Source organism: Marmota marmota, unplaced genomic scaffold (genome assembly GCF_001458135.2).
Source record: "Marmota marmota marmota unplaced genomic scaffold, marMar, whole genome shotgun sequence".
Taxonomy (NCBI): domain Eukaryota; kingdom Metazoa; phylum Chordata; class Mammalia; order Rodentia; family Sciuridae; genus Marmota; species Marmota marmota.
The window spans coordinates 32,813,667-32,838,500 of NW_026000057.1; the positions used below are offsets into that span (position 1 = coordinate 32,813,667).

General features: G+C 35.3%; 1 protein-coding gene across 3 annotated transcripts in view; it reads right to left on the minus strand.

The window, feature by feature from the left end:
* Manba (mannosidase beta) overlaps window positions 1-24,834 on the minus strand; it is a 99,918-nt gene that overhangs the window by 31,262 nt on the left and 43,822 nt on the right. For all 3 annotated transcript variants that reach the window (XM_048813668.1, XM_015484604.2, XM_048813669.1), the window contains exons 8-11: window positions 11,507-11,658; window positions 9,525-9,642; window positions 7,697-7,783; window positions 3,146-3,313 (exon numbers count right to left, since the gene is read on the minus strand). In XM_048813668.1, the coding sequence (XP_048669625.1) occupies window positions 3,146-3,313; window positions 7,697-7,783; window positions 9,525-9,642; window positions 11,507-11,658 (525 nt within the window). The remainder of the gene's footprint in view (window positions 1-3,145; window positions 3,314-7,696; window positions 7,784-9,524; window positions 9,643-11,506; window positions 11,659-24,834) is intronic.

A 24,834-nucleotide genomic window follows, 5' to 3' on the forward strand; every position in this document is an offset into this window, starting at 1 on the left:
GTTTGTGCCACCATGCCCAGCTTCCACTCTTTTTTTTTTAAAAAAAAATTCTCTTCACTGCCGTTTTCCTTCAGCTTCTTTAGGCCTCCTCTTGTCCTAATAAAAAGTTTCCTTCATCCCTTGTAGTCCCTCAGATTTCTCTACAACTCACTTATTCTTCAGCCCCTGATATTCAAGTCTTGATCATTCCACTCCACTGAAATTGTTTTCAAAAACTACCCATGAACTCCTACTCATCAAATGAAATAATCCTTTCAATCCCTAAGTAGCCCCTCTCTGGGGGGTATGAAAAGATGACCCTATCTACCTCCTGTTATTCCTGAAGCTCTCTCCACCCCTGGCTGCTCGTTCACTACTCTTTCACATCCTAGTTTCTTCCAACCTTCTGATTCTTCCTTCTCAAGCTAACCTCTCCATTCTCAGGTGGACACCGCTCTCCTTTTAACCTTTCCTTGTTCTACTCCCTCTCCCAAGGCACCTCCTCTCATCAGTGCTCTGATTACTCCCAGCTTCACCTCCACACATGACCTTGTATTCACTTCCACACTTACATTACCAATAACCAGCTCCACATCTCCACCTGCCCTGTCTGGCCAACATTTCAAATCCACCCTTTCAAACCAGAATCCCTTATTAACTAAACCAAACATTCAACTGTGCTTCCTACTTTGATTACTGGTACCCAAGTAGGACTCTCTCCTTTTCTCTTTCAATTCCTACATTCAGTCACTCTGAATAGCACCAACTCTACATTAAAATATTTTCCATCACCTAATTTCCAGTTCCCTGTCACCAGACTCTATTCCTAGGACCTCTATGACCTTGTGCATTGAATTTCTCTAACCCCTCCCCAATGTCATCATTTCTAAAATAAATATATTAGTTATATTATACAGTGCTTTTAAAAATTAAATACATAAATTATATGAAGCACTATATAATTAACATATTAATATGTAATAGCATCATCTAATGTAATTATTATAATTAGTGTATTAATGTCTGGCATATAACACATTCCCAGCAACTTGGAGTTCTCAGTTATTATAACTGATATATTCTAGGAAAACCTGGGTCGGATAAAGTTCACCCTCTCTCCCCAGATGTTCACTAGCCTGCTGTTTTCTACTGAATAAAGTTGTCCAGTATCTTAAAGTGACTCAAAGTCCTTCTATGACCTCCTTCCAGGCAGTCTTTTCTATCTTTGACTCCCCCACACAAATCCAAGACAAATCCACACGAATCTTTCTAGTGCTAGACATTGCTTCCTGTTTCCTAAACGTTCGTACCACACTTCCACATGAATCACATGTTAATTATTGTTTTAATGGCCTAAAATACCTACTGGATAGCCCTTTGCCTCAAAATTCTACTCTACCTTTAAGGTTTAGTTTGGATGTCACCTTTTACTTGAAAGCCTTCTCAGATTCTGCCAGTTAAAATCAGTGGCCCTTTCAAATAGTCTTCAGCATTTTAGAACTACATTTTTTATAGCACTTCTTTCACCTCTAAAACTGGTGGGGTTTTTTTTTTTGTTGTTGTTGTTGTTGTTTTTTCCTGTATCCTACTGACACAGTTTGATTAATCAAGCTCCATGAGATTAGGAGTATCCCCGCAGGGCTGGACTTGTGGCTCAGTGGTAGAGCACTTGCCTTGAATGTGTGAGGCACTGGGTTCGATCTTTAGCATCACATATATATATAAAAAAAAAAAAAGGTCTATCAATAACTAAAAGAAATAAATAAAATTTTTTTTAAAAAAGAGTATCCTCTCAGCATTGAGACTGAGGCTTTGCTCCTGGTAATAGGTATTCAGTACACATTTGTTGACTTAAAATATTATAAGGATGGTGGATGGTGAGATTATAATTCAAGTAATCTTGATTTTGATTTTTTTCTTTTCTTTTCTTCTTCTTCTTCTTCTTCTTCTTCTTCTTCTTCTTCTTCTTCTTCTTCTTCTTCTTCTTCTCTCTCTCTCTCTCTCTCTCTCTCTNAGAAATTTGTAATGTTTTGAACAACCCACAATAAAAAAAAATTAAAAAAAAAAAAGATATTGTGTCCATCTTAAAAAAAAATCCACTTCTTATATCTATCAGATATGAAAAACATAATCACTGTGAGTAATAAGATTATAAAATAAATGGTCTAAAAATATCAATTAAAACTTATACCATCACATTTTGTGAATAGAAAAGTTCTTCATGACACATACTTAATATATCAAGTAAACCATAAATTTGAACCTATGTTTTTCATAAGTGCTCACTTAAGTTTCTTAATTATAAATGGGATAGTACCATACTGGGCATATTAAGATGCTAATATGATATATCATTTAAAAAATATCCTTTTTCAGATTGCTTCAGGACATATTATAATTACAGATACAAAATTATAAAGGTAACCAGGTTATTGAATCACATGTTAAACATTAAAGTTTAAAAAAAATTTTAAAAAACTCTTAAAAGCATTCTTGAAAAAAATGCTGCCTCCCCCCCCCCCAAAAAAGGCCAACTTCTATTAACATATGCCTATTGGACAAACAGTGGTCTAAATAGAACCATCATAGAGGAAGGGCTCTATGATGAGACTGGGAACAAGATATTGCCTCTCCCTGTACCCTTAAATCACATACCAACATATTCATATATGATATATACCAAATTCTGTGTTAATATTGTGAATACAGAATTTTAGACTGGGCATGTCAATAAATCATCTAATCTAGAGATTCTAAATGTGTAGGGATCCATGGATAGACTCCAAAGAGTCAGTGACAACCAGAAATTTGTCATAGTTTTGTTTGTTTGTTTTAGGGCAGTGCCAAACTCAGGGACTCACACTCACTAGGCAAGCACACTCTACCACTGAGCTATATCCCCAACCCCAGGCACCTGCAACTTGCAAACACCCTATAGGTTACATATGAAGGGTTCCATAGACAAGTTTATCCTCAAATAAGTCTACATTCAATCCACAAATGTTTTCATATGCTTCAGAATTACAATGAAATATTCTGTATTCAAGTGATACTACTTTTTAAAATACTACTGCTCTAAAAGGGGGCATAAAATATATTATACCAATATTCAAACATTCATTTTTAAAAAATCTTCAATTCTACTGCATTATAAGCCACTACTTACTGACAAGACGATCTTTCTGATGTTTGACACATAGAGTGCCACATAGTCTTGTATGTAGACTGGTAGATCAGTTATTTTCACATTATACCAATTCATCATCAGTGCTATTTCATTTTCATTATTGCCACTCCATACGATGATAGAGGGATGAGACTTCAGTCTCCTGACCTGAAATGTAAGAAAACTTAAAAATAATCTTCCAATACTTAACATAAAAGACTCAGAGCTATAATTATTCAGAAAATTATAGCTACTGCATTTTGGCACACAAATTCTTCTGTGCCAGGGAACTCATTAGAAAATTGTCGGTCATGTTAGCTGTGGGAATACATTTTAAGAATTCTCTGAGATTCTTTGTGTCTAGATTTATTACACACTGATAAGGTAGTAATCCTTTCTCTCTGCCATACAAAAACTGAAGAAAATATAATCCTTTTTTAAAAAAAAGAAAGCAGATAAAGAAATAGACCTGATCATTATCTGAATTGCCATGAAAAGGTTCCAAGAATCACAAAAGGCAAGAGACATTACATTACAGGGGTTAGTTCTCAGGAGCAAGCTGAAGTTTTGTATGAAGAAACAAATGAAGGAGACCAAGCACTATCACTGCAAGAGGGACAGAGGTTCCCCTGCTGCCTCTTAAAAATAACTAGAAGAGAGAACTCAGGCTACAAACACAAAGTGAGGCTGAGAAGATAGAAATGTTCATGACCCTGATTTGATCAGTATATATTGAACACATGGATTGAGATATCACACTGTGCCCCATAAATATGTACAATTATTATGTTAATAAAAAATATTCTGGTTTAAGGAAATGGAAATGCTAACCACCCTGATTTGATCATTACACGCTGCATACATTCATCAAATTATCATACTGTTCCCCATAAATTTGTATAACAAAAAATAATTTTTTAAGTTAAGAAAACCAGAAAGAGAACTAGAGAAGATGATACAAAGAGAGTGAGTACTAGAGGGATTCTGGAAGTAAAAGACATGCAGGTGGAAAACAGGTTAAAGAATGTCTCCTGAAAGAGCTCTCAATGTCATGTATTAAGACATCAACTAAGGTTTAATAAGCTACTGAATATACCTAAATACAAAAGAAGATGTCAGAGAGTCTGTCTGAAAACACTGCCAGATGGGAGCAATAGGGCCAGTAGGAGCTGGGCCCACCTGGGCCAGCCCTAAGTAAAGGCAAAAGGATCCAGATCTGTTATGCTAAGGATAGACATGAGCATGCCTCTGTCTTCTGACATACTGGGCCATGTGCCCCAGCATAGGTGGGCACTTTGATGTCCTTGAAAATGGGAATGAGTCGATGGTCAAGAGAAATTCCTCAGAAATATGTTTTGACACTACTACCTTATTGATATAAAACCTTCTCTTTCACTGTGATGGACCATTACCACAAGAAGCTGTGAAACTCAGATAAATGTAACAGCAGCATAGTGTATATGAAAGAGATATGCTTCATTTAAAAAAAATTAAAAGCTTTGTGTTTTCTAAAGCAACTCTGTAAACAGTACAGCATTTTCCCTTTTTGCAACAGTACATGTTGCAAAGTGAGAGCTGCTATCAACTGTGACAGGCAGATTTATGATGCTGATGAAAACACAAACACACACACAAAAAAAATATCCCAAAAAGGCAAAAAGCTTCCATGACTCGGTGTCACAGACACCCTTCCACTGACTTTTATGGTAAGTCTTACCCCTAATAAATTTTAACAAGCTTTACCTAAAATGGTTCTTTCTTCAATAAAACAAAAAGAACTGAAGGTACATAGATATTATAGCTTGTGTAACTATGATTAATATTTTAAAAGTTATTCATGCATGCATCCATCCATCCAGCTATCCATTCAATGAATAATCCTGCCAGGGAGAAGGGATATAGAGGGAAACCAACCACAGGCTTCAGGGAGATGACGATCTTATAGGGGCAACAAAACCCGGAACAAGTGTGTTTGAATCACCAAGGGCAAATGAGGGTGTCCTAATCTAGATTTAAGGATTTAGAAGGGTTTTTCCCAGAGAAAGTTATGCTCAAAGTAAGAAGGGCCAGGAAGGGGAGGAGAGATGTGGTAAGACACAGAGAGGAAGAGGGAGATCGTGTTTGAAGAGGCTGGAGACATGGGCAGGGACAGAATCCCCCATGCTGAAGATCTTTAATTTTACCCTGAGAGCAACAAGAAGCCTCTGGAGGGCTCTTAGTAAGCAAAGGATGCAACATGCACTTTTTAAACCTTTAATTTAAAAATTAAACAGCCACAGAAAACAATCCTGATGTAATGAATCAGGCCATTACCCTTATAACCATTGCCCAGACCAAGCAGCAAACTCTCCCCCAGAGCCCTCCACATACCTCTTCCTAGTCATAGACCCTTCCTCCTGACAAAGTAACCTCTATCTTGAGTGTTACAGTAGTCATTTCTGTGCATTTCTTTATGGTTTTCCACCGAATACATCTGCAGATATCATCTTATAAACAAATTTTAATATATTGAATGGATTTCAATCCATTGACATTCTTATCCTTTTGGAATCTCAAATTTTCCTACTTTTGATTGGTAAGTCTCTTCAAAGTCCTTTTGACTTTGATAACTTCCTTGTTATCTGTATGTCAAGATAGACCAGGATCAAGATTCTGAGCAGGAGTGTGGTACCACTCAATGCGTGTTGGAAGGATGACCTTGGCACTTCTGCTGAGAATTCACTCACACTGGAAGAGACCCATGCTAAAGACATTAACTAGAAAACAAATGCCAATTGTAGAGAAGAGAAAAAATTAGAATTTGAACTAGTGTAGTAAGCATAAGGCTGAGAAGTTAAGTATAAATACTGTTCATTTACATATATTATGCCATTTAATCTTCAAAATGGCTTTATGAGAAGAATAAAATCATTCCAGCTTTACAGACTGCAAGATTGGGGCTCAAGCAGTAAATCAACCTCCCTACAGTGGCAGGTTGACTTTTAAAGAAGAAACCAAAACACTTATTCTTTGTATATCACCATTGCAAAAGAAAAGAAAATCTAGAAGATAATTGGACATGAGAAGCTGAAAACAGAGTCAGAAATAACCTATAGTATCTTTACCTGAAGTTACTGAAAAAATGAATGCTTCCTCCTTTGAGGAAAACAGAGCATTATAAAATCTACTCAGTATGTCTGTATAGTCTTGTAAAATCTAGAAAGTAGACGTGATATCCTGATCTAGTGATCATCTTTTATAAATACCAGTGGACCACTCCAGCGAATGTTTCAGTAGTATTTGGCTAACATATTATAATACATTTTATATGTATTATAATATGTTAGCCAAATATATTCACAAGTTCTTAGCTATGTGGGGAGTACAAGTTCAAGCTCTGTTCATTTGGATAAAGGGGAGTACATTATGATTCAGAATTTTCTTATATTGCCAAGAATGCCCCACTGAGTTTACATGGCAACTTAAGATCCAGGAGATAGGTAAAGTAATGTAAACTGGGTTTCAAAGCATAATCACCCCCTAAACAGATCTTCCTGCAAAAAATAAGTATATTCAGCATATACTGATCAACCTCCAATCTGTAGCTAAAATTATCAGTTGATGACATTATAATAGATAGCATTCTTTAAAAAAAAAAAAAGAGAGAGATTCCAGGATAATTAGATATTTCTGCTCCAGACCTCAAATCCCCCATTTCTCTAGGAAGCTTTGCCCTATCTTTCACAGTACTGGGGATTCAACCAGAACCTTGAGTATGTTAGGTTGGTATGGAAGTGCTCTACCACTGGGCTATACCCCAGTCCAACATTAAGACATTTTCGTCTTTTTCTTCTCTTCCTCCTCTTCCTTTTTTTTTTTTTTTCTTTTTTCTTTTAAGACAGGGTCTCACTGTGCTGTGGCTGTGCAACTGGCTTTGAATTCCTGGGTTCAAGCAGTCCTCCTGTTTCAACGTCCCAAGTAACTAGAACTATAGGAGCATACCATCGTGCCAGCAGCCGCCTTTCTCTTTTATAGAAAATATTATTTCAATACAAGGATACTTGATACTACTAGGCTGGCTACTGTTTGTAGGCCTTTTCAGTGGACTGAGCTAGTATATTATCACTTCCTTGCATTTCTGTATCTATAAGTGTAAGTGTGTATATGTGGAATACAAAAGAAATCAGAGTCAATTATTTTCTATTTTTGAAATTGAACGGAGCAATTCAAAAAATGACAACATTTGTTGAGGTAGGAAAAACTGCAGAAGCAAGATTAGGGGAAGGGATATAAGTTTGGTTTGGACATGTTACATTTGAGATGCGTCTAAAACTTCCAATCAGAGGCTCAGGTAGACAGCAAAAAACTTAGCACAGGGCATAAATCTGAAAGTTGTCAGCAAATAGGCAGTGTTAAAGTCATGACTGGGTGGTCCACCTAGGGACTCGATTACCTGACTGATTTTTCACAGGATTTAATAAGGAACAACAAAATGAAATGGGGAGAGAAATTTACAAAAGGCAAAACTAAAACATAAGCATTTTCTCTTTTCTTGCAATAGTAATAACATACCTGGTGAGCAACTTCTTTTGCCACTGAATACATGAAGCTCTGTTCATTTGGATAAAGGGCACAGGCAAACATAAAATCCTGCCATACCTAGCAAATAAAAGGCAATAAAATACTTCTGTAAATTAAAGCACACAGAAAAAAAAAGTCTTCAGTTTGAACTTTGGGGGTTATCCTTCATATAAATGAGAAATCAGGTTGGCTGATGAATGTGACCATTTGAGCCCTGCTGTGCCTAAAAACACACAGGAGAGGCTCTGGCACATCTAGGACTTTTCAGAGCTCCACAAAAGTTGTCCAAAACCTGAAAAGAGAAAATGTTAGGTAGGTAGAAAAAAAAAAAAGAGAGAATTCAAAAGAGGAAATAATACACGTTGGGGGAAAACAAAATGAAGCTTTCCCAAAATTCTTCTAATTCCTAACTCTTTTTCATTTTCATCAAAAATTTGAGATACTCCATGGTTAAAAGAGGGATACTCTGTGATTAAAAACCAGACTTTACTTATAAAGGAATTAATGTTTGATGGCCAAGAGGATTACTACATGCCCACTTCAATATTGGAACCATGAAGACCTTTCCTCGGAAGGCTGCATGATGAAGTGGTTAAAAGCCCAACCCCCAAGCCATTTGCCTTACTCAGAACTTTGATTCTACTATATACAGGCAATTGCATTTGATCAAGGTGTATAACCTCTCCATATGTCAGTTTCCTTATCTGTAAATGGGGGTAGAGAATAATAGCAAATACCTCATTGGTTGGGTATGAAGATAGAATAAAATAATACATGCAGAGCACTTAGACCAATGCCTGGCACTCAGTGAATATTACAGAATATTGTCATCAATATCATCATCATTATTATTATGTCCTACTCTTCTATGATGTTCTGTATATCTGATAACTGTAATATTAGAACTGAAACTATATACACTTAGCCCTCCATATTTATGGATTCTATATCTAGGAATTCAGCCAACTACCAACCAAAAATGTTTTTAAAAAATCATATTTATACTGAACATGTACAGACTTTTTGTTTTTGTCTTTATTCCCTAACCAATCTAGTGTGACAACTATTTATATAGCACTCACATTGTATTTGGTATTTTAAGATCAGAGACATGTCAAAGTATATAGGAGGATGCACAGGTTATATGCAAATACTCCATTACTTTATATATGGAACCTGGAGTATCTATGGATTTTAGTATCCATAGGATTCTGGAATCAGTACCCCACAGACACCAAGGGATGATTGCATTTCCTTTGCTCTCACTCACCATTGCAAGACATGCTGACAGTACTTCCATAACAACATTAATTTTATTATTTTTTTTAAATATTTTATTTTTTAGTTGTAGTTGGACACAATACCTTTATTTCACTTGTTTATTTTTGTATGTGGTGCTGAGGATCGAACCCAGGGTCTCGCACGTGCAAGGCGAGCGCTCTACGGCTGAGCCACAACCCCAGCCCTATTATTTTGCTTCTCTCTGGGACTAGTCAGTGCTCCTTAAAGTTAAATTATTTATATATTTTATTTTATTAAGCATACTTACATATGACAAAGAAAATATACATAGATACATACATAGATATAACCAATATATACAATACTTATTATTTTAAAATAATTAGGTAATCCTGATATTTGCCATCAACAATGGCTCTGGGTTTACAAGATGTCATGTACTTCTTTGGCCAAAATGGAACATTATACCAGGCTCTGAAAAAAGAAGTAAGGCGTAATAATATCCACTCAGAACACTGGAAGACAAACTGAGGACACAGTAACCTATCAATATATAAAAATGCTATCAACTACTCACCATTATCCCTAGTTCATCACAGAGTTCATAGAACTTATCCTGCTCATAAACGCCTCCTCCCCACACCCGAAGAACATTCATGTTAGCATCCACAACAGACTGCAAAAGGAGCCGTAACCTGGAGGAGAAAGGTAGAAAGTAATTTAATTTAGATACTTTGGAATATTAAGAAAAAAATTTAAAAACATTTTTAAATCTCTGTTAGAAAAACACACCTTAAAATCGCAATAATTTGGATATAAATCTAAATAAAGAAAGTGAAGTAAATATTTACTTCTAGATAATATATAATTTACATGTAACCACATAAAGCAAACAAACTTTAAAAAATATAGACATCTTTCCTTTCTAAATATTCAGTAATGTTACACTATTTTTTAAAGCTAATTTTTGTTTTGTATTTATTCCTACAGAAAAAAATTGCGATGTAAAACTTAGAAAGTTCACTTATTTTATATTGCACACAATATATTATATTGCAAATGCCATTGCAAACAACAAAACAAAAATCAAAGCTTGAATATTATTGCCTCACTCACCCTGATCTTTTTTAAAATTCTTTCAGCCTTATACTCCTTTCTGCAGTAAATATCCTTTCTACTTTATCCAATTCTTTTTCACTCTACCCTCTGGAAAATCTAGAAATTTACAGCCAGTTGGAGAGCATGGCCCTTCCCTCCAGCCCCAGAACACTGCTCCGGAATGAATTGGAAAGCCAAAGAACAGGCTGGTCCCTTTAAACTCTGCTCTCAACATCCCCGGCAGGCTGACAAAAATTGGCCCAGTTGTGCTAAACAGAAAGGGCAAATCAGTAGGAGGAGAAGGGAAAAAATAGAGCAAATTATCCTATGCTGCATCTGGAGGAGCATTTCATTGTCTTATGAAATCTAAAATAAAACACACATTTTAAAGTAAAAGAAAATCACAATAAGTATTATAAAACTGAGGATTTAGCTACTAATGATATTTACATTCTAAACATCAAATAACATACTACAAGGCAGACTTATACATTTGTAAATATGCTGAGCTGTTATTTAACTTAAGGCAAAGAAAAAAGTGTTTATTTTCCTTTCACAAAGTTTATTTTCACTATCGCAAAGATAGTTTATACAATCAATTAGGAAATATTGTTTTCTTCTAAAGTTCTATTCTCAAACCCTTCAGAAAAACACTCCGGGTTTTTTCCTAGATGTAGATTTTTTACGATTTTTGTTTGTTTGTTTTCTTTTCTTTTAAATAAGTTGTATTATATATTTAAGTTATACAATACGATGTTATGGGATATGTACAGATAGTAAAAAGGCTATTATGGCAAAACAAATTAACATAGCCATCATTTCACATAGTCACCCATTTTTCTTGTTTTAGCACCAAGAGCAGCAAAAATATGCAAAAATATACTCATTTAACATGAGCCCACGAATGGTCCAATTGTATTTCCCATGGTCTACATGTTGTCCAACAAATCTCCAGACCTGTTCCTCCCACATACCTCCTGCTTTGTATCCCTGACCCATAGCTCCCCATTTCCTCCCCAACCAAGATTTAGTTCTTTTATTAAAGTAAAAGTAAAAGAATATTATGTTAGCACAAAAATAAAAGTATGGATTGCTATCTGTTAAAACCATTCTCAAAAATACTTAAGATATTATTTGAAGACCTGAAAAAAAAGTTAAATATGATAATTTTTTTTCTGGGACTCACTACCCAAAATGTGAAGCTGCCATTTTCTTGTTTATCCAGGGTAAATATATAATAGTTTTCTAAAATTGGATGGCCAAAGTTGTCTCTATCTATAGCTCAGGAGATTGGAATATTTGATTTAAAAGTCTGCCCATTCTAAAGTTTCTATCATCCTGGAATTCTATACTACCTCTCAGTTCTTCCTGAGACCAAAAAAAAAAAATAGAAGTGAGTCACTCTTAAGCTTTTTGAGACAGTTAATTAAAAAGGAACAAGAAAAGAATGCCAATACTCACAAGTCAGAAGTTACTCTATCCTGGAAAGAATCTGGTGGGATCCAGTTGGAGCCTTTCAGAAATATGGGAAGTCCATTAATCTTAAAGTAGAAACTCAGACCACGAGATCCTTTTATGGGCTCTTCTATAAGTTCTACTGTTCTAAAATAAACCTGTCATGAACAATTAAATATTGAATATTGAATCAGACACATACACAAAATTTGTTTTTTTAAAAAAAGAAGCATGCTTCTTAAACATATTTTAATGTAATCAGATTTTAATGTAAAGTTTCCTATTTGCTACAAAGCAATTAATGTGAAAATATAAATTTCAGTAAATATATTAGTCTGTTATTTCTCTTGAAAAAGAAAAATACAGAAACAAAGAGCAAAATACATTGAGTCTTCCTCATGGAATGGGCTTTTATGATTACGTAAGAACAAAAGCAAATTTGAACATAGCATTTCATAATTAAAACAAAAATTGATGCTTTTTCACAAAAGTAGGAAAAAAGTACCATCAGTCAAACTAATACATCTTCAACTGAAAAACACATTCTCATTTCAGTGTTATTAAAATGTGCCAAAATGTGTATCTTGGAATCAAAGGGAAAAAAGCTTACGCACTTTATAATTTACAACTTTCCAATCTTAATAGCACATTCCTATAAAAAATAACTTTGTTTAATGGGCAATTTCATCCTAATTATCACATTAAACTCAATGTTTGACAGAGCTCTGGTATATCAACTGGAGCTGTATGGGATACATTCATTGGAAGAAGATCTTACAGGAGCACACACTTCAGTGCTATCATTGCTACAGGAGAGGAGGAGACTTTGTTCCTCAGTCCAGTCAGATTTTCCCAGTTAGTTATGGGCAACAAGACCTAGAAAAGCTCTGCTATTCTCATCAAAATCTTCCTTTTTAACATCCATAAACCTGATCAAGGAATGAGTGACATTGTTGTTTACCAATAAAGCCTAGCCTTGAATCAAAATGATGCACTTCTCAGGGCTGGGGTTATGGTTCAGTGGCAGAGTGCTTGCCTAGCATGTGTGAGGCACTGGGTTCAATCCTCAGCACCACATATAAATAAATAAAAAATAAAGGTACATCAACAACTAAAATTTTTTTTTTAATTTTTTAAAAAAATTATACACTTCTCAAATTAAAAAAAAACACAAATCAGTATATTTCATGTAGTGTCAGTGTCTACATTCATTCATCCTTCTACTTTCTTATCTTTGCCCTTATTTAGAAGACAAGACAAAAGAAATCAGAATTAACTTCATGAGAAGACACAGAACATGACCTGGATCAGGAGAATTTTGACATGGAATTGCCACACCTGCTTTAGAGTAGTGAAGAAGTCACCATGGTTTTTAGAGACCACTTTTTGATGGTGAGCTCAACTTTCTAGAAGAGTAGTTCTTTGAAAGTGGTCTCTTAGAACCTTTCAGGGGTCCTGGGGCTCCGAATTATTGGCACAATAAAAGTTAAAACCCTATTTGCCTTTTTCTCTCTTATTCTTTCCTGAGTGTGAGTGGAATTTCCTAGGGATGATTGTTTTAGTCAACTTTTTCACTGCTGTAACCAAAAGACCTGACAAGAACAATTTTGGAGGAGTAAAAGCCTATTTGGGGGCTCACAGTTACAGAGATCTCAGTCCATAGACAACCAATCTCTCCAGGAACACATATATACGCCAAAGGCACACAGTCCCAATGACCCACCTCCTCCAGCTACACCCCACCCACCTGCCTATAGTTACCACCTAGTTAATCTCTATCGGTGGATTAATGCACTAATTAGGTTAAGGTTTTCATAACCCAATCATTTCACCTCTAAATTTCTTGCATTGACTCACACAAGAGCTTTTGGGGTATACCTCACATCTAAATCATAATAATGATGTGAGATGACATCCTGACTTTGTATATTCTGTATGCTATTTTTTGGTTTTTTCCTTTGTTTCTTTTGTGGTGCTGAGTTCTGAACCCAGGGCCTTGCACATGTTAGGCAAGCACTCTACCACTAAGCTACATTCTCAGCCCTGTGGGCTCTATTTCTAAAGCATAGGTTTTGGGTTTAAAGAAGTGCTTTTTGAAAGATTTACTCAGTTTGTTCTCAGTACTTTTACTGTGCTCTTTCTATCTCTCTTTGATTATTTCTGTTATAATCTCTGTAAAATGTCTCTAACTGTTCAACAAATCTTTATTATGAATCCCACAGTTTCCCTCGCAACCTTCACAGAAACATAAGACTGGATCCTCTTTGTTAGTTTTATTCACAGTGATATTTCTTAAGTTTTTTAAATCAAATATTAATTTTTAAATTAAAACCCATTTTAGAGTTTAATCATATTTTATCTCATTCTAAAAGAAAATTGAATATATGTTTTCCTAATGTAAGGATGAATTGTTAAAATAGGATTAGAAGGTTTAAATTCTCAACCTCTAACTGTCCTGTCTGCATCTAAAAGTGCTGAAAAACAATGAAACTGACATAAGAGAGTCTTTTGACTTGTGGGGTTGGGAGGAGAATCTATTCCAAGGAAACTGGGTAACATTATAAATAACAAATGAAATTATTATGATAGTCATCTTTCCCTCATCTTTAGAGAATTTTTTTTAAAGGAACAATAAGCATTGGATAAAACAAATGAAGGAAATGACTTATAGCAGAAGCTGTAATGGCCACCCATATGGACTGCCCACCCTTGGAGACTCCACAGATCTCAAAAATGCAGATGGAATTTCATCACCATAAATAAACGCTAATGGAGGGTGTAAACTATTGTTGTTGAGTTATATACTGCAAAAGTAAAATCAATATGTCATTAGCTGGGACCTGAAAACCAAGATTTAATTGTCAAGCAAGGTGAATCTGCAGGGCTAGCTCAGTGGCCACCTCAGCTCCACTCACATTGATTTTATTTTTTAGTGAAATATTACTTTTTTTATTACACATATAATATATAATTTTTCATGTCTCTGGTTGCACACAGAGTCACACAATTCATGTCTTCATACATGTACTTAGGATAATGATGTTCATCTCATTATCTTTAGAGATTTTAACAAGTTACTTTATTGTGTTTTGTACAATGCACTACCTTTTTAAAAAAGAAAAAGAAATCAAATACCTTAAACTTAGACATGATAAGCTTTTTAAAAGCCAAATACTATTTGTTACATCTCTTCAAATCAGTGATGAAAAAGGCTATAGTCTCTATTATATAGAGTTCCTGGTGCTGCACTGGCTGGAGAAGTACACGTGTTGGGTTTTTGAGTGCCTCCAGGATGAAAAGTCAATGAAAAAAACCACAGCATCACCATTTTGTAATGACACAGTAACACGTTCAATTAAAAGATCTAGCTGCAATATGAAGATTGAGTTGATATTGGAAAAATCATACTTTTGCTTTACAAAAGGGTGAACTTCCTGACATTGATGAACTTGCTATTTTGCATGTGTTTGTCTGTTATCAGACAAATAATTTATCAAAGAAGATATTTTATGTGAATTTTTAACACCAAAGTACAAGAGGTGTTGAAATACTCAGAGTACTGATTTTTTTTTTTAAATCTCAAGGTTATAGTGCAACTTCTGTGTTAGCATTTGCACAGGCGTTAAAATGCAGAGGGTAACACTGCAGATCCCTTAGCAGAAATCAAAGCAGCAGCTCCAAACTGTGTTAGTTGTCATTATTTCCTTCACCTTCAAGCATTAGCAGAAAAAAAGTGTCAGTGTCACTTCAGATAAAGCAGCAAAAATTGTCAGTCTTATTAAATATCAAGGCTGATTACACATCATTTTAATATCCTATGTGATGAAAAGAGAAATACCATGCAGGACAAACATCTTGAGGAAAAACATCTGGGCCATTTTTTGAGTAGTGAGCTCGGTCAGTCATCTCGTTATGAAACTCCATTTTTACTAGAAAAAAGGACTAACGGATGACCTATGGCTGGTCTGACATGGATTCCTGGCAGGCATTTTCTTGAAAGGGAATGAGTGAGTCTGTCACTTCAAAGAAGACAACTGGCAATATTTGTGGACAATGATAAAACTCAAACTTTCAAGTAAAAAAACAGGATTTAGAAAAGTTTGTATCCATTACCCTGAGCTTGAGAGCATTTGATACTTAAAAGATTTTCCAGGTGACATCAGAGGAGATATTAACAAATATGAATGTGATTCTGGAAAATGAAATTGTTTCAACATTTGGAAGATTTATAATTTCTCAGGAAACCAACAATTTTTAAATAACCAATGTATTATATTACAGTGTCACACCATTTGAGTAAGGAATCCATTAAAACTGCAAGATAGTCCAATGGATTTTAAGGTAACAGAATGAAAAGTTCATTGAAATTGCTTCAGAGTTGCAACCAACCTTTAAGAAACTATCACCTGTTGCCGGGCACAGTGGTACATGCCTATAATCCCAATGGCTCAGAAAACTGAGAGGCAGGAGGATCACAGTTTCAAAGTCAGTCTCAGCAACTTAGTAAGGCCCTAAGCAACTTAGCAAGACCCTGTCTCAAAAAAGAAAATTTAAAAAAAGGCCTGAGGATGTGGCTCAGTGATAAAGTAGCCTGAGGCCTGAGGTTTAATTTCTAGTACCAAGCACACACAAAAAAACTACCACTTGTTAAGTTCTAGTATAGTACCAAAGAATATCCACAATTATCTGAAAATACTATTAAAGCACTCTTCCTTTTTACAACTACATGTCTGTGTAAGGTCAGATTCTCTTCATGTTTCAACCAGAAGAACATATTGAAAATTGAACACAGATGCAGATAAGAATCTAGCTGCCTTTACTAAAATATTAAAGACATTTGCAAATATATAAAACAATGTCATTATTCACATCAAATTTTTGGTTTATAAATATACTTACTTTTCATAAAATAAGTCAGATAAACTCACATCTCATGACTTATTGTGGTGATTTTAGATGAATAAGTAAATATTTAATTCTAAGTATAAATATTTACTATGGTAATACATAGAGCCCAAAGAAACATCAGCACATTAGGGTGCTCAATACTTTTTGTGGAGGCGGGAGGAGTAATGGGGAGAACCCAGGGCCATTTGTCACCAAGTCACATCCCCAGTACTTGTAATTGTATTTTATTTATTTATTTATTTTTGAGCCAAGTTGCTAAGGCTGGCCTGAAACTTGAGATCCTCCAGCCTCCCAAATTGCTGGGATTATAGGTGTGCACCACCATGCCCAGTTGCTCAATACTTTTTTGTGAGTGTAAAGTAGTTCTGAGTCCAAAATAATCTGAAAATTATTAATCTAGAAAAAAGAACTCATTTATTTCTTACTAATTAATGCTATAAGTAGTGTTAACTATAAAACACACTTTTCAACATTTTTCTTTTCTGTGCAAATTCTCTTGTGAAAAGAAAGACATCGTTCCCAATCCCCCAACTCCTGAATTTTCCAACCCAGGTCAAAGTAACCACTAAACCACCTGCCTGGGCCTCAGAGGTAAAGCAGTGATTACCAGCCACCTTGCCCCTGAGCATGACTTGAGGTGCTGGTGCACCTGTAATAAATGTCAGTATTCACCATGTCCTCTGGCAGTTTCCATAGGTAACATAAATGCCTCTGCTACAGGGTTTTACTTCAGAGAAAATAATGGCCTCTAAAAACAGGCTTTTTGGAAAACACCCCTGAGTAACACACATTTGATCCACAGTGAATACACTATCTTCCTATGAGACGAAAAAAAATTTTAAACAATCCAACAAAGCAAATTACTGTCTAAAAATAGGTGGGAAAGGCATAAATATCTAAGATCCTAAAAAAATGTATAAATCAAGCAGTTTAGACTTTAAATTTTTTAACCCTCAAATTTTTCTGTGCTAAAAATTTTGTTTCCCGAGCTTCCCAGATCTTTATAATTGTGATTATGATTATGATTATTAGCTTCATAAAGATCTCATCTTTTAAACAGGATTAACTTTAAGAGTGCAGAAAAACTGAACACATTATTTCAGATGCAGCTGGGGATATCTTAAGCATGGGTCTCCAGGGGTGTGTGACTCATAAGTAGATGCTGTACTCCTCTAATGTCCTTCTCTGGCAGACCACACAGATGATGATGTAACGAATCATCGATTCATAAACCAAGTGCTGCTCCTCAGCTATTTGTAATCAGGCTGTTGGCATCACTAGATTTTCAAAAGAACAATTTTCTCCATAACAACAAAAAACACTTCTTCCTAACACTGGCAAATGTTACACCTTCTAAAATCATTTCACACCTACTACCAAACATTTGCAAAGACAGCAAACACCACGTTTCTGTCTTTGATCTGAAAATGCTCAGTCATGCAGAAGTATGAGAAAAGGAGCTCAGGGTCTCCACAAACAGCACTTGTCAGATGGGCCTGTGCAAGGGAGCAGAAGTTCCTTCGTGGTGCCCTTGCCAAGAGCACAACCAGAAGTCAGCAGATGAGCACTGACCCCAGCAGCACAGTCATCGGATATCTTTGAAGCCAGATGTGTATCTGACACCAAACGGAATCACTTTTTAACATCCTCCTTTTCTATACAGCAAAATTATTTTCAGTAGTAATAGTGAAATGAATAATAAAAATGACCAGAAGGGAAATACAGACAATAAAAACTTTCTTTAATTGAACTTTGTATAAGGACACCAATTTCTTTCTAAATAGTAAAATAGAGCCAGGCACAGTGGTGCACACCTATAATCCCAGTAGGGCCAGAGGCTAAGCAACTTAGTGAGACCCTATCTCAAAATAAAATATTAAAACAGGACTGGAGGGTCAGAATAGCAGCTATTATGAAGACAAACAACAATAAGTGTTGGTGAGGATGTGGGGAAAAAGGTACACTCACACATTGCTGGTGGGACTGCAAATTGGTGCAGCCAATATGGAAAGCAGTATAGATTCCTTGGAAAACAGGGAATGGAATCACCATTTGACCCAGCTATCCCTCTCCTCAGTCTATACCCAAAGGACTTAAAAACAACATACTATAAGGACACAGCTACATCAATGTTTATAGCAGCACAATTCACAATAGCCAAACTGTGTGGAACCAACCTAGATGCCCTTAAGTAGATGAATGGATTAAAAAAATGTGGCCTATATACACAATGGAATATTATTCAGCAATAAAAGAGAATAAAATCATGGCATTTGCAGGTAAATGGATGGCACTGGAGAAGATAATACTAAGTGAAGTTAGCCAATCCCAAAAAAACAAATGCCAAATGTTTTCTCTGATATAAGGTGACTGACTCATAGTGGGGTAGGGAGGGGGAGCATGGGAGGAATAGACGAACTCTAGATAGGCAGAAAGGTAGGAGGGGATGTAAGGGGGCAGAGGGTTAGCAATGATGGTGAAATGTGATGGACTTCATTATCCAAAGTACATGTATGATGACATGAATTGGTATGAACATACTTTATATACAAACAGATATATGAAAAATTGTGCTGTATATGTGTAATAAGAATTGTAATGCATTCTGCTGTCATGTATTTTAAAAATAAAATCAATTAAAAAAAAGAATGAGGATTAAAAAAAGGACTAGAGGTGTGACTCAGTGGTAAAGTGCCTCTGGGCTAAATCCCCAGTACCAAAAATAAATAAATACATAAAGTAAAATAAAGATTAAAGTACAAAAAAGGAAATAGTCTTAGATTCATATTTTTATTCTATTAACATTTTTAAAGAAGAAATAATTTACCTACACATTGGTTTGTAGTAATGAAAATAATATCTGCTATTTTGAGTCTTAATTTTTAAAAATTTGCCAACAACTTTCTCAAAATTGATATTCTTTAGATATTTATGTTAATAAAGAGTGTAGCCAAAGCCAGGCATGTAGTGCATACCTATAATCCCAATTACTTAGGAAGCTGAGGCAGGAGGAATGTAAATTGGAAGACAGCCTTAGTGACTTACCAAGAGCCTGTCTCAAGGTCAAAACAAAAATTTTAAAAAGGCTGGAGACATGACTAAGTGGTAGACCGTTTGCCTAGCATGCATAAGGCCCTGCGTTCATCCCCAGTTATGGGAAAAAAATTTAATATATTTATGGCCAGATTTGCCAATCTATCATGTCATAGCTGACAAGTTGTAGATGAACACACAATGTCTTTGTTTATTAATTAACTTTTTATGTGGTGCTGAGGATCAAACCAGTGCCTCACACATGCTAGACAAGCACTCTGCCACTGAGCTACAGCCTCAGCCCCAACACCATTAGTTTTTAACTTAGAAATGTTCTTTCAGGTGAAACCAAATATACACAAATATTTTGGAAAAGCATTCAACACAAAGTCATATAAACTCCACTTCACATTAAATTTCAAATAATGCCTTGGTTTCCTTGAGATCTACTCAAACTATTACTAATGCCTCCAAAATAAAAAATAGTTCCACTTCTCCAATTTTTCTTCTGCAAAATCAGAGAAAATGGCTAGATGGTATCAAACACAGATATTATTTGATCCATTGGTTTAGAACAAGTGTCCAGTTCTTGGTGAAAATGTCTGGGGCATTCCTGTTTGGATTTTTCTAGGCATGGATAGTCAGCATCATCTGCTATTTCTCCCGGCATTCATCTTCAAGTTTTAACCCCTTTTTCTATGTAAATCCCCATTCCCTTATATTGTGTTGTTATAAAGAATAAATCAAAGAAGAATTAAAAGCTTGATATTTCACTGTAGATTGTTCAAGAAATATTCTGGCTATTTGCAAACATGTTTATATCTGATTAATCTCTTGTAAAACTACACCCAGGGGAAAAAGAGATAACTTCAAGGAGAATCACTGCAAACAGCAGAGAGCAAAATCTGAGATAATTCACGTGTCCATGTCTTCTTAGGATGACATAGTATCTATACTTCAAAGTCGAGATTAACTTTTCAAAATTTGTCTGGTTGGGCTGGGGTTGTAGCTCCGTGTTAAAGCACTTGTCTAGCATGTGTGAGGCACTGGGTTCAATTCTCAGCACCACATATAAATAAAGAAAGAAAATAAAAGTCCATCAACAACTAAAAAAAAAAATTTAAAAAAAAAAAACTTGTCTCATCTGTGCCCAGCTTCATAAAGAACATTCCACCTTGTCTAAGATGGGATTTTGAAACTTCCTAAAGTTTTTTACATCTGTGATATAAGATTAAAAAGAATGATTTTTCTAAAGTTCCAAAAATTTCATATATAAAGAAATATTTCCAAACAAATTCTGCAAGGTTTAGAGAATGATTTCCAGGAGGCAGAGATTGATTTCTCTGATTTCTAAGAACTTCACTGAGACTGTTGACTATATGTGCAGCATCTTTTATCTTGGACTGTGGCAGAGGTTTATGAAACAATGATCAAGTTATTTGAAGACACCCTCTGTGAGTTTAGCAGCAGTCTTTCCAGAAATGCAAGCATTTCTTTGTTTCAATTTGACTGTCTTCTATAAGGATCTATCTGACCAATCTGTACATTGGATCTCTATATAAAACATCTCCGATGTAGTCAAAAAGTATTCAAAGATATGCTGTTTTTTAACTAATTGTCCCAACGAAAGTATCCACTAACAGCATGTTTTACTTTTATTCTTTCTTAATTTTAAATCAATTAACAAATATAAAAAAGTAAATTTCAATTATAAAAATACTATTAAAATTAATAGACTATTTCATGTGTGAACTAAAATATACAAAAAAGTTATACATTATAAAAAATTACATATTAACCCTCACAGTTCACATTTTCTCTTTAAAAATTTTTTAACATTAAAGTGACTCCAAAAAGGAGTTTGAAGTAATTCTCATTGAGTTTGTTCTTGTTTATGATCACTGTGATACTGTTGTTTATTTCTAACTTCTTTTAAATGCAAGTAATAAAATGTTATAGTTTAGATAAGTGATGTCCCCCAAAAAGCTCATGTGGCAATGCAGGGATGTTCAGAGGTGAAACAATTAGATTGCAAGAGCTGGAACCTCATCAGTGGATTAATTCACTTGATGAATTAATAATCTGAATGGAATATTGGGTGGTAACTGTAGGCAGGTGGGAGGTGGCTGAAGGAAGCAGGTCACCAGAGGTATACCCTTGGGGATTGTATTTTGTCCCTGGCTCCTCACCTGCTCGCTCATTCTTTGCTTCCCCGCTTCCATGAGCTGCACAGCTTTCCCACTATCACACCCTTCAGCCATGATGTTCTGCTTTGTCTCAGCCCAAGAGAAACGGAGTCAGCTGACCACAGACTCAACCTCTGAAAACATGATCCCCAAATAAACTGTTCCTCCTTTAAGTTTTTCTTGGAAGGCATTTTTGTCACAAGGACAAAAATCTGACTAACATTAAGGCAAGGATTGGAGACATGAACTGTGTTCCAAGAAAACTCAAACTTTTATAAACTTGCTTTCAAAATGACTATTTGAGGGGCTGGGGCTGGGGCTCAGTGGTAGAGCAATTACATAGCATGTGTGAGGCACTGGATTCAATTCTCAGCACCGTATATAAGAAAATGAATAAGATTAAGGTTCCTCAACAACTAAATATATATATATATATATATATATATATATATATATATATATATACACACACACACACACACATACACACACACACACACGTACATATATATTATATTATATATGTATATGTGTGTGTGTGTATATATATAATTTTTTTTAAATGACTATATGTAAGGAGTCTTTATGTACCTGGGCACAACTGCATAACTTAAGAGTTATCCAAATTAACTTCCATGTAGAATATAACATTTATCAAATAATTAATAATAGAAATGTGCTGAATCAAGGCCTATGTCTATATTATGAAAATTCAAGAGTAACCACACATATGTAAAACTTGGACCAATAAAAGAATTTGGGGGATGCCGGGGCTGTGGCTCAGCAGGAGAGTGCTCATCTCCCATGTGTGAGGCCCTGGGGTTCCATTCTCAGCACCACATAAATAAAATAAAATAAAGGTATTGTGTCCACCTACAACTAAAAAAATATTTTTAAAAAAGATTTTAGGGGACTATAACTGGCATGGTTTAGAACTACTGATACATAATAATACAAATCAAATATACAAATCAAACTATAGTTTACGTGAAATGCACCCACTTGCTGCCCACACCTAGGGTGAACTGCTCTCGTGGCCCACCCTGGGGAATACACTGCCTGTAGCCATTTTGGAAATCTTCAAACTGTTGACAAGGGGAGGATGAAGGAAGGTGTGCTGTGTTGTACACCATGGCTCCAAAATTCATGTCCACCCCAAAACTCAAAATGAGACCTTATTCAGAAACAGCACCGTTGTAGATAAAATTAGTTAAGTTAGAAGGAAATCATACCAGGCTCTAACCCAATGGCTGGTGACCTTATGAGAAAAGAGAAGAACTTCATGATGACAGAGACAGACTAGAGTGAGGTTTCTACAAACCAAGGAATGCCAAGGATTGCTGACAATGACAAGAAGCAGGAAGAGGCAAGGAGAGTGTTCCCTAGAGTCTTTAGAAGAGCCCCAGCTCTGCCAACACTTTGGATTTGGACTTCCAACATTACAGAACTACAAGAGAACACATTCTTGTTGTTTTAAGCTATCCAGTTTGTAATAATTTGTTCTGACAGTCCTAAGAAACTAACATGAAAGGGGACATACTTCACAATCTCTGCAAACTCTCAATATGGAAACATACCTTGATTATTATGAATTTCATATCATCTGGCTTATGCATCCTAAAGATCTTTAGAGAGCCCAGAGTGGCACTTGGAAAGAAAAAGGAAAAATTCCACTAACGTTATGTTCTCTTTTTGTGTAAAGTGCAGAGACAAAAATGGAAATTTAACAAAGGACTTAAAAATAGAATACTACAGTGATGCAGCGACATATATGTTTATAGCAGCAGAATTCACAATAGCCAAACTGTGAAACCAACCTAGATACCCTTCAATAGGTGAATGAATAAAGAAACTGTGGTATATATATACAATGGAATATTACTCAGCAATAAAAGAAAATAAAATTATGGCATTTGCAGGTAAATGGATGGAGCTAGAGAATATCATGCTAAGCAAAGTAAGACAATACAAAAAACCAAAGGTCGAATGTTTTCTCTGATAAGTGGGTGCTGATCCATAATGGGGGTGGGGAGGAGCATGGGAAGAATGGAGGAACTTTGGATTGGGCAGAGGAGGTGAAGGGAGGAGAGGGGACATGGGATAGGAAAGACAGTGGAATAAGATGGACATTATTACCCAAGGTACATGTATGATTGCACGGATAGTATGACCCTACTTCATGTACAACCAGAGAAGTGAAAAACTGTGCTCTATTTGTGTACAATGGATGGAAGAGCATTCTGCTGTCATGTATAACAGATTAGAACAAATAAGTTTAAAAAAATTTTTAAATGGGAATTTAAGAAATAAAAAATGAAGTGAAAAAACTTTTTAAAAAAAAAGAATAAATCTCAAATTTTTTTTCTAATTATAACACCAGTTGGCAATATTTTACTTCTTCTGGCTTGGGAACTGAGAAACACATTATTACATTATTTATTTTCTTATAATAAATTAATAGAAGAATCTTAATACCAGGAAGTGAATATAAACAGCAACTATAAAACAGCAAATATAAACCACAACTACCCTCAGTTGCTTTTAGCAAAATGAATCACATTATATAGGGAATACTTGAAAGACTCTTATGGAATAAGCTATGGTAAAGACAAATATCAATGAATGGATTCTCTATCTTTCCAGAAAGGCAAACCATAATTGTCATTCAAAAGTATTTATGCTACTAACACACATTTCCTAGTCAATCCAGTGCAAGCCATGAGTAGGATAAGACAATTTATCTGGACAGAAGTGGCAAAACCAGGCAGTGACGGGCACTTTTTATTCCATCTACCCCATCTCCCATTCCCACTAACACACAAAGCTTTCTCTTTTGCTAAAAAAATCAACTGGGGGTGGGCTGGGGTTGTAGCTCAGCGGTAGAGCACTTGCCTAGCACATGTGAGGCACTGGGTTCAGTCCTCAGCACCACATAAAAAATAAATAGAGTAAAGGTATTATGTCCAGCTCTAAAAATAAATAAAGTTATTATGTTAATCTACAACTAAAAATATACATATAAAAAAAATCAACTGGGCTTCCCAAACTAACAAAGCTGACTTTCCTAGAGTCACATTCTAAGGTTCCCTCATACAATTATGGGTTTGGCAGAATTTATGATATCCCAACACTCATGTTTTATTTTTTTGTTTATTAATCTTTAAAGTGCAGGTTGATTTTTTTTTCCTCATATTACCTTTTTTCATA